The sequence below is a fragment of the Hyperolius riggenbachi genome, chromosome 12 (genome assembly GCF_040937935.1).
Source record: "Hyperolius riggenbachi isolate aHypRig1 chromosome 12, aHypRig1.pri, whole genome shotgun sequence".
Lineage (NCBI taxonomy): Eukaryota > Metazoa > Chordata > Amphibia > Anura > Hyperoliidae > Hyperolius > Hyperolius riggenbachi.
Genome location: NC_090657.1, coordinates 175,268,964 through 175,287,028, shown reverse-complemented (window position 1 = coordinate 175,287,028; position 18,065 = coordinate 175,268,964). Strand labels below are relative to the sequence as shown.

At 47.1% G+C, this 18,065-nt stretch overlaps 2 protein-coding genes across 11 annotated transcripts in view; one reads left to right on the top strand and one right to left on the bottom strand.

Moving 5' to 3' along the window:
* The window catches only part of KCNQ2 (potassium voltage-gated channel subfamily Q member 2), a 183,771-nt gene extending 181,922 nt beyond the window's left edge, over positions 1–1,849 (bottom strand). For all 4 annotated transcript variants that reach the window (XM_068263700.1, XM_068263696.1, XM_068263697.1 and 1 more), the window contains exon 1: positions 1,465–1,849. In XM_068263700.1, coding sequence (XP_068119801.1) covers positions 1,465–1,763 — 299 coding nt within the window. In that variant the 5' untranslated portion in view covers positions 1,764–1,849. The remainder of the gene's footprint in view (positions 1–1,464) is intronic.
* The window catches only part of PPDPF (pancreatic progenitor cell differentiation and proliferation factor), a 230,667-nt gene that overhangs the window by 53,270 nt on the left and 159,332 nt on the right, over positions 1–18,065 (top strand). The window lies entirely within an intron of this gene.

Sequence of the window (18,065 nt, the reverse complement as noted above, 5' to 3'; positions counted from 1 at the left end):
ATATTTACTCACACATAGGCATGGTATATATAGTGCCCCCTCCATATATTTACTCACACATAGCCATGGTATATATAGTGTTCCCTCATATCCATACATTTACACATAGGCATGGTATATATAGTGTACCCTATATCCATACACTCACACATAGGTATGGTATATATAGTGTCCCCCATATAATATATATACACACATATAGGCATGGTATATATAGTGTACCCTATATCCATACACTCACACATAGGTATGGTATATATAGTGCCCCCCATATAATATATATGCACTCACACATAGGCATGGTGTATATATAGTGCCCCCCATATAATATATATACACTCACACATAGGCATGGTGTATATATAGTGCCCCCCATATAATATATATACACTCACACATAGGCATGGTGTATATATAGTGCCCCCCATATAATATATATACACTCACACATAGGCATGGTGTATATATAGTGCCCCCCATATGATATATATACAATCACACATAGGCATGGTGTATATATAGTGCCCCCCATATGATATATATACAATCACACATAGGCATGGTATATATAGTGCCCCCCTATATCCATACACTCACACATAGGTATGGTATACATAGTGCCCCCCTATATCCATACACTCACACATAGGCATGGTATATATAGTGCCCCCCCTATATCCACACACTCACACATCGGTATGGTATATATAGTGCCCCCCCTATATCCATACACTCACACATAGGCATGGTATATATATAGTGCCCCCCATATAATATATATGCACTCACACATAGGCATGGTGTATATATAGTGCCCCCCATATAATATATATGCACTCACACATAGGCATGGTGTATATATAGTGCCCCCCCATATAATATATATACACTCACACATAGGCATGGTGTATATATAGTGCCCCCCATATAATATATATACACTCACACATAGGCATGGTGTATATATAGTGCCCCCCATATAATATATATGCACTCACACATAGGCATGGTATATATAGTGCCCCCCCTATATCCATACACTCACACATAGGCATGGTATATATATAGTTCCCCCACATAATATATATGCACTCACACATAGGCATGGTATACATAGTGCCCCCCCCCCCCTATATCCATACACTCACACATAGGCATGGTATATATATAGTGCCCCCCATATAATATATATGCACTCACACATAGGCATGGTGTATATATAGTGCCCCCCCCATATAATATATATATATATACACACTCACACATAGGCATGGTGTATATAAGGTGCCCCCATATGATATATATACAATCACACATAGGCATGGTATATATAGTGCCCCCCTATATCCATACACTCACACATAGGCATGGTGTATATATAGTGCCCCCCATATAATATCCATACACTCACACATAGGCATGGTGTATATATAGTGCCCCCCCATATAATATCCATACACTCACACATAGGCATGGTAGATGAAGGTCCAGCCCCGGGGTCTCTCCAGCACATTGTAGAGGAAATTCTGCAGCTTGCGGTAGAAGGCGTTCCGTTTGGGGGGTCTGCCGGTGCCGGACACGGCGGATCGGGGCTTGCTGAGGATGCCGCCCCTCTTGCTGGTGTGATCGGAGCCGTCAATGAGCAGAGCCCCGTCCCGGCTACATTCCGGGGCCCCCGGGTCCAGCCCCACGAAGCCCACCTTCAGCTTCTTCTCCCCGGGGGGCGCGGGGTACACCCCCCCATTGCGGGACTTCTGCACCATGCTGATCACCGGGGCCCTGCCAGAGGGGGGGTCCGGGCACCTCGGGCTGCGGGGCCCATGGCACTGCCTAGCATCAATGCAGCGACTCAATGGAAGTGGGGGCAGATCGCTGAATCTCTGCAATCCCTGCCCAGACTCCGCCCACAGCCACACGCCACGCCCACCCTGTCCCTTTCTCTTAACCCCTTGCTGTATGGGGATGATGACAGCTGGCTGGGATACAATGTACCTGTTCTGATTAGTCAGGTAGTCAGCAATTACATCAATTATAATTAATATTATTACATCTTGTTCTCAGTGGCAATGTACAGATTACAAAACAGACAATAGTGGGGCTATCAATACCAGGGCTGTGGAGTTACCGAGTCAGAGTCAAGGAAGGAGCAATTTTTGAGTACCTGGAATCGGACTGCCGAAATAGCCTAACCGTCGAACTGTCTACATTCACTGACAAATGCATATCGGCAGTACGTATTGCGATGTCGCTGTATCACCTGGGTGCCAGGAGAAGCGACAAATTGTAAAATATTGGTAATTGAAGTTACGAATATTTTACAATATACTACTCTTAAGCTACGCACGCACATGCGATAACGCACGACCGATAACGACTATTTCAGCCGACGATCATTATGTGTGTACATCTGTTGCTAATCAATATTGCTCAGACATTATTAAAGAGTCGTACTGTTGCGTTTTTTTCACGTCCCGCCGACCAATTGAAGCAGCTCTGCTGTACGACATCATCGTCCCTCCACCCCTCGCCATAGCAACACAACACATCGCTAACCTCACGGCTAGCAATGTGTCTTACAGCATCGTTCTGTGGATCATTGCCCGAGGGATCGTTTTTTGATCTGACAGGCAACAATTCTGTACTTAGCTTAAGTCTAACCCTTAACCCTCCAATTTTATGCTGCACAAGAGAAAGGGATGTGTGCTCTGACCAGTCAACTTCTGACTTAAAGAGGACCTCCAGTGAAAATAATGTAGTAAAAAAAGTACTTCATTTTTACAATAATTATGTATAAATGATTTAGTCAGTGTTTGCCCATTGTAAAGTCTTTTAAATCCCTGATTTACATTCTGACATTTATCACATGGTGACATTTTTACTACTGGTAGGTGATGTAACTGCTGCTTGCTTTTTGCAAACAGCTATTTCCCACAATGCAACAAGGTTTACAGACAGGAAACTGCCAGGACCATGGTCCTCAGAGTTTCTTGTGGGAGGGGTTTCACCACAATATCAGCCATACAGAGACCCCTGATGATCCGTTTGTAAAAAGGAATAGCTTTCTCATGGTAAAGGGTGTATCAGCTACTGATTGGAATGAAGTTCGATTCTTTGTCACGGTTTCTCTTTAAATACTGGCTGCCTCAAGTGTATTGATTAATTAAAATGGCAAAGTGTTTGCATGTTGCATTCGCCCACCAGAATATGCAGGATCTAAACTATCCACCTGCTCTTCCTGCAGGAGTTGGCCCATGCAATATATTGCATCTCAACAGGGGTGCCACATGTAGGCCTCCTTGTACCCCCAAGGAATGAAGGGCAGCAGAGACACCACCACAAGGCATCCATTGCCCGGGGGTGCCGCAACTGCCCCTCAGGGCCAGGGACCCTCCAATGTTGGTGGCTAACCTTAACCCCCTCTACCTAATGCCTAACCCTTAACCCTCTGATGTTGGTGCCTTACCCTAACAACCCCTCCCGCTTTCCTCACCTAATACCTTAAAGTGTACCCGAGCCAAAGCTCGGGTACTCATAATCAGATACTTACCTAAAAAGAGGGAAGCCTCAGGATCCTATTGAGGCTTCCCTCGCTATTACTTGGTCTCCTGTTGCTGAGCGTAGCCCCCCGGAAGTTTAGCGACAATGCATTGTCGCCAATCACATCAGGGCCGTGCAGCTGCTCTTCCTGGTTGATGTGTGTGCAATAGCCAATTGAGCCTGTCGGCACATGCGCAGTAGCACACGCATCTCCAGGCGGGCTCGTGCAGCCATTGTGCGCACATCAACCAGGAAGAGGAGCTGCAGGACCCTGATGTGAAGGGGTGGCCGCGCACAGCAACGGGGGGTGGGGGGGGGGGGTTGTCGGAACTGAGGGAAGCCTAATTAGGATCCTGAGGCTTCCCTCTCTACATGGTAAGTGTAGATTTTGAACCCTTTGGCTCGGGTTCACTGTAAGTTATGTACACACGTCCAACAAAGTAGACGACCAACACCACGACATGACCAACAGAACAACAAATCGTTTACACAACTTGTATTTTTACACGCACCAACCAACTGAATGATCAACTCATTTATATACTGTGTGCTCAGGCAAAATGATGGATTGTACGACATTCAAAACAAGTACATTATCCAAACGATATTGTGGCCAACTGCACGATATTCGCCCAACATTCATGTGAGTTGATCCGTCAGATTTATCTGGCAATCCGCCTGTTATGAGTCGCTCATCTAGTCGTTTGCCATGTGAACACATGCCTGATTGTTGTCCAACAGACCAAAATCAGAAGACAATCAGGCGGTTTGGTTGAGCATGTGTAGAGGCCTTAAGCCTAACTACCAATTGTTGTAGAGTGTAGATGATCAGAGATGATTGGCGCATGATAGCAGAAATTTAACACAGGCGTCTTTTAGACACCTGCCGACTACGGCGTCCAAAGGACCAGATTCGGGAATCGGCGTTTCATAAACTAAGGATTTGGAGTTGGATGATTTTTGTAACGACTCCACAGCCCTGATAAATACATACATTGTTCATGTACAGTACATACTGAACATCCAGTAACACAAGTACAAAATACAAACATTAGTCATGGATGGGGGGCACCCTCCAGCAATATATGTACTGGTTTATTACATAGAATATAGACACTACAGAAATAAACAACACTAGGAGAAGGACTCTGACCATGTGCGCTTACAGTCTAAAGCTAAAGGGGATAGTGGGATGAAGATTTTAGGAGGACTCTGACCATGTGAGCTTACAAGCTAAAGCTAGAGAGGATAGTGGGATGAAGATATTAGGAGGACTCTGACCATGTGAGCTTAGAATCTAAAGCTAGAGAGGATAGTGGGATGAAGATATTAGGAGGACTTTGACCATGTGAGCTTACAAGCTAAAGCTAGAGAGGATAGTGGGATGGAGATATTAGGAGGACTCTGACAATGTGAGCTTACAAGCTAAAGCTAGAGAGGATAGTGGGATGGAGATATTAGGAGGACTCTGACCATGTGAGCTTACAATTTAAAGCTAGAGAGGATAGTGGGATGAAGATATTAGGAGGACTCTGACCATGTGAGCTTACAATCTAAAGCTAGAGAGGATAGTGGGATGAAGATATTAGGAGGACTTTGACCATGTGAGCTTACAAGCTAAAGCTAGAGAGGATAGTGGGATGAAGATATTAGGAGGACTCTGTCCTTGTGAACTCACAATCTATAGGGGTACAGCAGACTTTAGAAGGATGACTCTACCCTTGTGAGCTTACAATCCAGAGGGGTACTGAAGACATTAGGAGGACTCTATCCTTGTGAACTTACAATCTAGAGGGGTACTAGACACTTTAGAAGGATGACTCTACCCTTGTGAGCTTACAATCCAGAGGGATACTGAAGACTTTAGAATGAGGACTTTATCCATGTGAGTTTACAATCCAGAGGGGTACTGGAGACATTAGAAGGAGGACTCCACCCTTGTGAGCTTAAAATCTAGAGGGTTACAGTACACTTTAGAAGGAGGACTCTATCCCTGTGAGCTTACAATCCAGAGGGATACTGGAGACTTTAGAAGGAGGACTCTATCCCTGTGAGCATACAATTTAGAGGGGTATTGGAGACTTTTGGAGGAGGATTCTACCCTTGTTAGTTTACAATCCAGAGGGGTACTGGAGACATAAGGAGGAGGAATCTACCCTTGTGAGCATACAATCTAGATGGGTACTGGAGACTTTAGGAAGAGGACTCTACCCTTGTGAGCTTACAATCTAGAGGGGTACTGGAGACATTAGGAGGAGGACTCTATCCCTGTGAGTTTACAATCCAGAGGGGTACTGGAGACATTAGGAGGAGGACTCTATCCCTATGAGCTTACAATCCAGAGGGGTACTGGAGACATTAGGAGGAGGACTCTACCCTTGTTAGTTTACAATCTAGAGGGGTACATAGACTTTAGAAGGAGGACTCTATCCCTATGAGCTTACAATCCAGAGGGATACTGGAGACTTTAGAAGGAGGAATCTACCCTTGTGAGCATACAATCTAGATGAGTACTGGAGACTTTAGGAGGAGGATTCTACCCTTGTGAGCTTACAATCTAGATGGGTACTGGAGACTTTAGGAAGAGAACTCTACCCTTGTGAGCTTACAATCCAGAGGGGTACTGGAGACATTAGGAGGAGGACTCCACCCATGTGAGCTTAAAATCTAGAGGGATACAGTAGACTTTAGAAGGAGGACTCTATCCCTGTGACCTTACAATCCAGAGGGATACTGGAGACTTTAGGAGGACTCTATCCCTGTGAGCATACAATTTAGAGGGGTATTGGAGACTTTTGGAGGAGGATTCTACCCTTGTTAGTTTACAATCCAGAGGGGTACTGGAGACATAAGGAGGAGGAATCTACCCTTGTGAGCATACAATCTAGATGAGTACTGGAGACTTTAGGAGGAGGATTCTACCCTTGTGAGCTTACAATCTAGATGGGTACTGGAGACTTTAGGAAGAGGACTCTACCCTTGTGATCTTACAATCCAGAGGGGTACTGGAGACATTAGGAGGAGGAAGCCTCTATCTTTGTGAGATTACAATCCAGAGGGTTACAGCAGACTTTAGAGGGAGGACTCTACCCTTGTGAGCTTACAATCCAGAGGGGCACTGGAGACTTTAGGAGGAGGACTCTACCCTTGTGAGCTTACAATCTAGAGGGGCACTCGAAACTTTAGGAAGAGGACTCTACCCTTGTGCTATCTTTATTGGGAAGGGGGCTACCTAATACTGGGGGCACATCTGGATACCTATACCGGGGAGGATGGGCTACCTAATACTGGGAGCACATCTGGCTATCTATACTAGGGAGGGGGGTACCCAATACTGGGGGCACATCTGGCTATCTATACTGGGGAGCGGGGCTACCTAATACTGGGGTCATTTTTAGCTATACTGGGGAGGAGGGCTACTTAGTACTGGGTGCACTTCTGGCTATCTATACCAGGGGGGTGGGCTACCTAATACTGGGGGCACATCTGGCTATCTTTAATGGGAAGGGGGGCTGCCTAACACAGGGAGCGCATATGCCTACCTATACCGGGGAGGGGGGCTGCCTAATACTGGGGGCATATCTGGCTATCTATACCGAGGAGGGGGCTGCCTAATACTGGTGGCACATCCTGCTTTCTATACTGGGGGGGGGGGGGGGGGGGGGGGCTACCTAATACTGGAGGCACATCTGGCTATCTATACTGGGGAGGACTACCTAATACTGGAAGCACATCTGGCTATCTATACTGGGGAGGACTACCTAATACTGGAGGCACATCTGGCTATCTATACTGGGGAGGACTACCTAATACTGGAGGCAACATCTGGCTATCTATACTGAAGAGGGGGCTACCTAATACTGGGGGGCACATCTGGCTATCTATACTGGAGAGGGGGGCTACATAATACTGGGGGCACATCTGGCTATCTATACTGGGGAGGGGGGCTACATAATACTGGGGGCACATCTGGCTAGTGACTACCTAAACTGAGGGGGGGGGGGTAATCCACTCCTACCTATACTAGGGTGGGCACAATTGGGGGGGAGGCTGCCTCTAGTGCTGCACCTGCTCATAATTATGACTTTATGTAAAGCATATATGTCAAACTCCAGTCCGCGAGCCAAATCGGGCCTTTAGAGCCATTAAATTTGGCCCCAAAGTGGTTTCCCTACTTTGCACTATGTGTGACCCACTCTAGACCACCAGGGAAGCTATATTGGAGATGAAGCACTAGAACACCAGGGAAGCCATGTGGGGGAGGCAGGGGGAAAGCACTAAACTCTAGGGAACTGTATAGGGGAGGGTGACACACCAGTTGCGGTCGCTGTCTGTTCAGCGCCACACGCTGTCGTCATGTAGCTACACTCTCATTACACACACACAAAAGAAATGCTCACTCCCTGACAGCATTCTGCCACTTATATAGTCTGTAGACTGCCCGTCAGCCAATGAGAAGTGCAAATACATTACACCTAGTCTGCAGTACTTAATTAAGCAGAGTCTGAGCAGTTCAGCCAATCGTTGGAGAGGGCTTCAGTTGCATATAGACAAAGGCTATATGGCCAGCAGGGGGCACCAGCGTGCAGGCGGATGAGAGGGAGTTTGTATACAGTAATGTATTTGCACTTCTCATTGGCTGACGGGCAGTCTACAGACTATATACAAGTGGCAGAATGCTGTCAGGGAGTGAGCATTTCTTTTGTGTGTGTGGTAAGTTGAAGGAGTAGTGGGGGCAGGTTCCTGGTAGTGGGAGCTCAGGGGCTTGCCTGCGCTCCCTTATTGTGTTACATGCTGGTTTTGGGGTCTTGAGCAGTGGCAGTGCTCGGGGCCCCTGCCTGTCATATGCACTAGTGTTTGCACATTCTCATTACACACACCAGCAATGGTCGCTGTCCGTTCAGCAGCACATGCTGTCATCATGTAGCTAAACTCTCATTACACACACCAGCTCTGGTCGCTGTCCGTTCAGCACCACACACTGTCATCATGTAGCTACACTCTCAGCATCAAATGCTGTCATCATGTACTGTAGCTACAATCTCATTACACACACCAGCTCCGGTCGCTGTCCTTTCAGCACCACACGCTGTCATCATGTAGCTACACTCTCATTACTCACACCATGTCCGGTCGCTGTCCATTCAGCACCACACACTGTCATCATGTAGCTACACTCTCATTACACACACCAGCAATGGTCGCTGTCCGCTCAGCAGCACACGCTGTCATCATGTAGCTACACTCTCATTACACACACCAGCTCTAGTTGCTGTCCATTCAGCACCACACGCTGTCATCATGTAGCTACACTCTCATTACACACACCAGCAACGGTCGCTGTCCGTTCAGCACCACACGCTGTCATCATGTAGCTACACTCTCATTACACACACCAGCAACGGTCGCTGTCCGTTCAGCAGCACACGCTGTCATCATGTAGCTACACTCTCATTACACACACCAGCAATGGTCGCTGTCCGCTCAGCAGCATATGCTGTCATCATGTAGCTACACTCTCATTACACACACCAGCTCTGGTTGCTGTCTGTTCAGCACCACACACTGTCATCATGTAGCTACACTCTCAGCATCAAATGCTGTCATCATGTACTGTAGCCAGGGCCGGATTTCTGGCAAGGCCACATAGGCCATGGGCTAGGGCACCAGAAATTTAGGGGCGGCTCAGTGAGGGGCAGTAAAGCTGTTTTATGCAGCCATCCCTATCTACAAAGACAGCTTTATCCTTTGAACTATCTGTCCTGTACTTGTGTCGTCCCTGCAAGACCTGTAAGCTCTATCCTGCAGGTACACATCATCCTAACTCTCATAGTGACACAATGGGTCCATCATTAACCACCCTGGCGTTCTATTTCCCCAGGATTTCCGTGCAAAAAGTGGTTCAATTAATTTCCAATAATTTTCAACCAATTTTTTTTTTGCAATCATTTTTTTTTTATATTGAATTCAATACAGGTTATTGTATTGAATTCAATTTAAAAAAAAGTGTTTGCTGTGAGATTTTGATGATGCTGTGTGACACTGGTGCCATTAACGCCGATCGACGGGGGACATGTGATCGCCAAGGGAGAAGCAAAATCCGCCAAGGGACATGAAAGAAGGCACTGGGGAAGCTATCAGTGGTACGCGACGAGGGATCAGCATTCCAATGGTGAGTATAAGACTCAGATGTATTAACCAGATGTGCAGCCAGGTATAGTTAGCCAGATGTGCAGCCAGGTATAGTTAGCCAGATGTGCAGCCAGGTATAGTTAGCCAGATGTGCAGCCAGGTATAGTTAGCCAGATGTGCAGCCAGGTATAGTTAGCCAGATGTGCAGCCAGGTGTAGTTAGCCAGATGTATTAGCCAGGAATAGTTAGTCAGATGTATTAGCCAGGAATAGTTAGCCAGATGTTTTGCCAGGTATATAGGGAGCAAGATGTTTGCCAGGTATATAGGGAGCAAGATGTTTGCCAGGTGTATAGGAGACAGATGTGCAGCCAGGTCTAGGGAGTCATATGTATAGGGAGCCAGGTTTGCGGGTGCCTCTGCCCCCCCCCCATTGCCCCCAATGCTGTGGCCGGGTGTCCCTTCTGTGGGGGGGGCTCCCCTTCTGTGCTGGCTGGTAGTGGCCGGCGGGGATCCCCTCTGTGGGAGAGGGGGGGAATCCCCATACTGTGCATGCGGGTGGCCCTTCTGTGTGTGCGGGGGGGTATCCCCTTCTATGGGGGCTAGCCGTGGTCGGTCGGGGACACCCCCTTCTGTGGTGGGAGGAAGGTGGGTGTCCCCATCTATGCGGGCTGTGGGTGGCCTCTCCCTCCTCTTCCCCCATCCCTCCCTCTCTGTCCCCCGTGTCCCCCCCCCCCATCCCGTGTCTCCCCCCTGTCAGAAGCCCTGATCTACTCACCTGAGGGCTTTCTCCTGCGGCGGAAGCGGCACACTTCCTCCTCCATCGCGAAGTCTCGTGTTCTCTGTAATTACAGTACGCGGCTTGGTGACGTCACCAAGCCGCGTACTGTAATTACACAGACCGGGACTTCGGCGATGGAGGAGGAGGGTGTCCATCGCGGCCGGCGCAGGAGAAAGCCCTCAGGTGAGTAAAGCAGGGCTTCTGACGGGGGAGACACGGGATGGGGGGGGGACACGGGGGACAGAGAGGGAGGGATGGGGGAAGAGGAGGGAGAGGCCACCCACAGCCCGCATAGAAGGGGACACCTCCCCCCCCCCCCCCCCGCACAGAAGGGGGTGTCCCCGACCGGCCAAGACCAGCCCCATAGAAGGGGATACCTGCCCCCCCGCACACACAAAAGGGTCACCCGCATGCACAGTACGAGGATCCCCCCCCGGCCCCCCGCACAGAGAGGATCCCCGCACCAGCCACCCGCCGGCAAAGAAGGGGAATCCCTACACAGCCTCACACATTCTCTGCCCCGCCGGCTGCACAGGGATTCCCAGGGTGGCTGGATGCTAGTTCTGTATGCTGTGGGTAGCACAGATCGCTACCCACAGCGTGCTGACAGGCATCCAGCCATCCTAGGGAATCCCTCTGATGAGTGAAAAGTGCAGCCGGTGGGGAAGAGAAGCAAGAAATCTCCCTGGCGGTATTGACGAGCTCAGCTCGTCAATACCGCTTTCAGAAAGTTTTTCCTGGATGAGCTGAGCTCGTCAATACCGCCAGGGTGGTTAATGATATGGCAAACATAACATAAAAGTTCTTAAGGAAAACATAACTAATAATCTAGACACAAATTACTAAAATAGTTATTGTCTGTGACATCCAATGATGGAAAGTAAGTAGAATCCTCATTGGGGCACACAGAGATAACAACCATACAGACGGTATAGTTGGCCTTGGGCGGTAAAAAGTACAAATCCGGCCCTGCCTGTAGCTACACTCTCATTACACGCACCAGCTCCGGTCGCTGTCTGTTCAGCACCACACACTGTCATCATGTAGCTACACTCTCATTACACACACCAGCTCCGGTCGCTGTCTGTTCAGCACCACACACTGCCCTCATGTAGCTACACTCTCATTACACACACCAGCTCCGGTCGCTGTCTGTTCAGCACCACACACTGGCATCATGTAGCTACACTCTCATTACACACACCAGCTCCGGTTGCTGTCCTTTCAGCACCACACGCTGTCATCATGTAGCTACACTCTCATCATTACACACACCAGCTCTAGTTGCTGTCTGTTCAGCACCACACGCTGTCATCATGTAGCTACACTCTCATTACACACACTAGCTCCGGTCGCTGTCCGTTCAGCACCACACGCTATCTTCACCCTCTGGCCTGCCGTTCCCTTATAGCCATTCTTCACGAGACCCTCTGGCGTCTGAGCACACAGCAATGACCGTGGCCCCTTCATGTGCTGACAAGGGTCACTTCCAGGCCTTGCCGTTCTGGGAGTAATTACTGCAGCCATTTATCTGGCGTTGGCATGTAAACATAAAATCTAACAAGCTCTGAACAGATTTGCCGTTTGCAGCATTTTTATGGAGTTGGGCTTTATCCCAGAGCAGGCCTTTGCCGTCTTCAAGTCCGCAGGCTGCCCGGAAAACTCTAGAAAGCCAGATACAAGTGTTACCTCCTTCTTTAAATGGGATTTCCACTTTTTTATTTTTAATTATTTTATTTTTTTCATAAACCTTATGAAAAAATACATTTGGGCTGCATGTGTTTTTGTAACTCTTACCTTGCTGTGTAACTAATTAGATGCAGAGAGCAAGAGTCCTTGGTACTCGCTTTCAATACTTAGACTCTCCCCTCTGTGGAACGTCTGTGTTTTATTTGCACACAAAAACAAAGTACACACGCTATAATGTTTGCCAGAAGAAGATTTTGTCGTTTATGTTTTTTAGAAGTGACCTCAAGCCGAAGTCTCTGACGATAATTACCAGCAAATACCATCCCTTCCCAAAAGAAGAAAAATCGCTTTCCTTAAATCCTTACTTTAGGCCTGTGATCATTTCATGAATATCATGTACAATTTATAATAGCCAGCAATGCAATCTCCCTATTGTTTATTTTTTATCTTCTGCCATGAATGCCTGGTATACTCCCTGGTACACACTATGCAATTTTCCGTCAGATGGATGGGTTGAAACGATTTCTGACAGGTCTAATCAGGTTTCCATTTATTTTTGTTCAGAAACCTGATCAGACCTGTCGGAAATTATCTATTTGACTCGTCGATCTGATGGGATGTGTACCAAGCATAATACCTTTAGCCATAGCGCCTGAACAAGCATGCAGATCAGATGTTTCTGACTGAAGTGTGACTCGATTAGCTGTATGCCTGATTCAGGTGTGTGATTCAGTAACTAATGCAGCCAAAGACATCAGCAGGACTGCCAGGCAACTTGTATTGTTTAAAAGGCAATAAATATGGCAGCCTCCATACCCCTCTCAATTCAGGTGTCCTTTTTCGTTTTCACACTTATTAGTAGCCATGCGATGCAGTGCAAGTACCACAGAAACCATCCTTCATATAGCCCTGCGCCACCCTAAAGTAAAAAGTAAACAAATAAATAATACACATTCCAGGACGTAACATAATACAGATAATATACAGTCACACAACACTCAGTAAGGCAGGAAACACACTAGCTGTGATTGTTTGGGACAGCAAACACACACAATATCAGCAAGGAGTGGACTATTTTCCTCCACAACACTAGTGGATTTGTTGATATGATTATTGGGCCATGTGATGCAATCATTTTACATTTACATAGGACTTTCCTTCATCATGTAGAAATTGTTCTCTGAAGCATTACCAAAGCCTGCGCAGCCATAATAATGTGGGCAATAAAAATTCTATATTGTGGTGGGATGCTGGTCTCACGGGCAGGGTGTTTAATGACCACAGCACATCTAATAGGCTATAATTAACTTTAACTGTAAAAGTTAACCCATCCCCGCCAACACACACACTATCCACCTTAACCACTTGACGACCGCAGTATTAAACCCCCCTAAAGACCAGGCTCAGTTTTGCTGTACTGGGCTGTGCAGGCTTTTCAGCCTCCTGCACAGCCCAGCTATGGAGCATGGCGATCGGACTCCCCTCCTATTTTTGTCCCTAAGGGGACATGCTGCTGGAGGTGTCCAATAGCTGCTGTCACTTTTTTTTCTTTTGCCTCATAAAGGCTCTCTTTCCCATCCCCCTCCCTCTCCTTTCTCCCCTCCCCTCCGCCTATTTGATTGGAACAGAACGGCGATCCGTCCTGTTCTCCGCCTCTCATAGGCATTAGCCTATGAGAGGATGGCGATCCCCGGCCAATCAGAGGGCGGGGATCGCCGATCTCGTACAGCGCTGCCGGGGACCGCAGCGCTGTACTGATGTAAACAAAGGGGATTTCTTTCCCCTTTCATTTACAAATAGTCTGCTAGCCGCGATCGGCGGCTAGCAGGCTAATCACAGAGATCCGCACCGTGAATGGGCAGGGAACGATCGCACATGCGTGCGGCCGTTCCCTGAGAAACTGCAGCTCAAGGACTTGATGCCAATCGGCATTAGGTGGTCCTGGGGCTGCCGCCGCATTCACGCCCATTGGCGTGACACGGTCGTTAGGTAGTTAAAGGACACCTGAAGCTCTAAGCATTGCTGCATTCAGTAATGCAGAAAACAGGTGAATTTACTGATCACAAATTAAAAAATAAATAAATAAAATAGCAGTGTAACTTACCTGGGGCATCTTGTAGCCCCCTGGAGTCATCCTGTGCCCACGCCATCCTTCCAGGACCCTCCATCAAGCAGTGGCGGCCCCCAGTCAGAGGCTACTGCGCATGGGCTGCTCCGAACTGCACACCCTGATCACACTCCCGTTGCAATTTTCCCGTACTGCGCATGTGCAGTAGGGTGCCATGTACGGGGATGCGGGGATGTGGTGAGGAGACGCATGGCCGGACAGCTTTGAAGGGGTCGCTGCTGCTGGCCAGAGGGTCTTGGGAGAACTGTGCAGGCACATGATGACACCAGGGGGCTGCTAGAAGCCCCAGGTAAGTTAAAGAAAATCTGTTAGGAAAAAAGGGCCCATGGTGGATACTTACCTCTGGATCCTAACGAGGCTTCTCCCATCCTCCTCCGTCCCTCCGTTGCTTTACCGGGACTCCCTGAATCGTGGCGAGGTAAATATTTACCTACCGCAATCCTGCGCAGGCGCACTAGCCGCTCTTCATTTGGTAAGGTGGAAATAGCGAACCTGATCGATCCACCTACTGCGCAAGAGCGCGTCCTTTGCACCTGCTTAGTAGAGATACGATCGAGCTCGGCTATTTCCGCCTAGCCCGAACGAAGAGCTGCTACTGCGCCTGCGCAGGATCCTGGAGAGGTAAATATATTAAGCCTTGTGAGGCTTGTCAGGGGATTGCCTGCAGCTACAGGGGAGGGGGAAGCCTCAATTGGACCCTAAGGCTTCCCCTCCTGAGGTAAGAGGTGTGTTTTATGTTACAGAGTCTCTTAAACTGCCCCTTTAGATTTTTCCCTTTTGGATTTCCTTTAAAAGACAATAAATATGGCAGCCTCCATATCTCTCCATATACGGAAGCCTCCATGCTCCTTAAACCCCCATCAAACATGTATTACAACCCGCAATCACTTTTATTTTATCTATAAACTGTCTAAAAGCAATTGGAAATGTATCCAACCATCATCTTCCATCTTAGGGTCACTAGGTCACTGGCAGAGCCCAGCCCTGTAATCCAAGGTGGCCATACACTGTGTAGCGTATGGCCACCTTACTATGATGAATTAGCGGGCTTCATACTATTATTCAAATTTTGACTTACTGATATTAAAAAAAATAATATTATGTGTAATAATTACAAATTATTTTCATGGAACTAGTAAATATTTTCTTTGGATGAGTGTTCCTCTTATTGTTGTTCTAATAAAGATATTGAAAGAAAAAGATACCAGAAAAATTGCACACAAAAGAACCCGAGGCTAATAAGGGTTTCAGGGGCGTCCCTAACGCCTTCATCAGGAAAATGTGAGCATTCTAGCACTGTGCAGGTCTAGAAGTATTATGGAGGAATTTGGGGTAACAGTTCTAACTCTGCATCAAAAGGTTGGAGTTATTTTTCCAAATAAATATGAAATGAGCAAATATGAAATTAGCGTTCTCACTAATTATAGATCCTTGTCTATTCCTCAGGAACCTACAGATGCCAGCTCACCATCACTAGGTCTGAAATCGCGCTGGTTGCAGGAAAACTGGCAAATGCAGTCTGTCATCGAGCCCTAACAGGCCCATTGATTCTGGCTGGGTGATTAGTCACCTTCTCTTTGTCCCTGTTCCCTCTCCTCCCTTTAGCAGGGTCAGTAAAGGTGATTACTAACGGTCCAATCGTTCAATCGACTGGATAACTGTGATTGGATTGGCAGAAAATAAACTCTGCTGATGTTCCCAATTGACTGCGAACGATTCTGAAAGCGATCGTTTGATGGCAATTTTGACGATCGAATTTTTTTTTTATATAACTGGCTGTGATGGATAGGAAGTAAAGATTGGTTTGTTGATGGTGAAATAATCAATGTATTACGACGTGTATTTCTGCATTTATCTGCTCACTCAATTGATTCTTCATTAAAATTGGACTGTTAATGGGGTGGCCAGTATCAATCCAATAAGCCTGATGATCGATTGGTTCTGATCTCCACTATAATCAGAAACGGATCAGATAGCCAGCGGCTTACACAACATCCCTCAATAAACAATCTTTTGTGCCACATATCAGTCTGTCAAACCTTCCTGACAAACCTATGTGACAGATTCATTCCTCAGTTTGCAAAGTATTTATTTGATGGGGGTACTCAGCTTAATAGTATAAACTGTGTAGGTATATGTCTCACACTACATGGAGGTGGTAACATTGGTCTGTGATCTTTACTTTTCCAAAGACTTTTATCTCATATGTGTACTTAGCTTAACTTACCAAAGTTGTTGTTGTAGCAAGCAGCTGCAGCATTCAAATCTTCCTTTCTGCCAGGGCTGCAGTGTATTGCACTATGGGAGTTGGGGTGGTGACCATGCCAGGCAGTTGCTCCAGTTCTTGGCCTTCTTCCTGTTTCCTCTCTGGGCTCTTCAGAAAAGGGGCGGAGCTTGACGGAGCTTAGCCAGACAGAGTCCCGCAGCACAGTGATGATGTGCTAAGCATCATCAGCTGAGGCTCTGGGTCAGATTTATCAATATTGTCTGTCTGAAAGTAAAATCTTAGAAGGCTTTTAGAAATCATGCAGAAGTGTCTCAGACATTGCCACAGGAGGAGATGAGGATTCTCAGAAGTGGTGCAGTGTGTGTGTGAGAGAATCCTATGAGGGAGGTAAGATGTACCATAGCAGCTTTAACCACTTGGGGACCGCGGTGTTAAACCCCCCTAGTGACTCAGCTATTTTTTACTAATTGGGCAACTGCAGCTTGAAGGCCTTCGCTGCAGGGCCGCACAACTCAGTACACAAGTGATTCCCCCCCCTTTTCTCCCCACCAACAGAGCTCTCTGTCTGTTGGTGGGGTCTGATCGCTCCCCAGCTGTTGTTTTTATATATATATATATATATATATATATATGTATATATATATATATATATGTATATATATAAATTTTTAATTTAATAAATGTATGCATTCTTTAAAATTAACTGTATATCCCACCCTCCCTCCCTCCCCCCACCAGCCAATCAGCATGAACGGATGTCAGAGGCTTCAGCCTATGACAGACGATCACTTCCCTGCCTACAGAGGGGACAGCCATGTCACACGGCTGTTCTCGGTACAGCGCTGCCTTAGATCGCAGCGCTATACAGGGTTATTTGACGGTGTTCCTCCCGATGGGAGATTGAAGGCGGAGCGGAGCCAATTGGCATGGAGCGGTCGGCAGGTAGTTAACACAAAAAAAGAGGGAACATACTTGACTGTTTTCTGCACAGAGAGCTCATGGTAATCAGTTGGCTTAGTTCACACGCAGAAAAAACCTGACATTCTGCATGATAATTCTGCACATTTTGTCAGTTTCCTGTATCAATTACATCAGCTGCTGTAAAAAAGTGCACGTTTTTCTGCATAGAAACACACTTGGTGTGCAGAAAATGAATGCAGAAAAACGCGAGCAGAAAAATGCAAGACAAGTGTGTTCCCTGCCTTAGTATTTTATTGGGAAACTGCATTAGTCAGATCCCTTCTTAGGGTAGGATGGGCTTAAAGTGAACCTAAACTGTAAAAAAAAAAAAAAAAAAAAAAAAAAAGAATTTCACTTACCTGGGGCTTCCACCAGCCCCTTGCAGCCGTCCTGTGCACGTGCCGGTTTTTCAACGATCTTCTGTCCCTCCTCCATCAGCTAGTTTTGTTTTCACCGACTTAGAGTTGAGGGGCCACTGTGCCTTCGCAGCTCTGCCAACGCCTATCTTTCTTCGCATTGCTGTCTGTAATAGCGTCCTGCACCTGACAAAGAGTAGGGGCTGTTCTAGAGAAGTCTTGGAGCCGCGTGAGCAAGTATTTCTACTTTGGGGTTC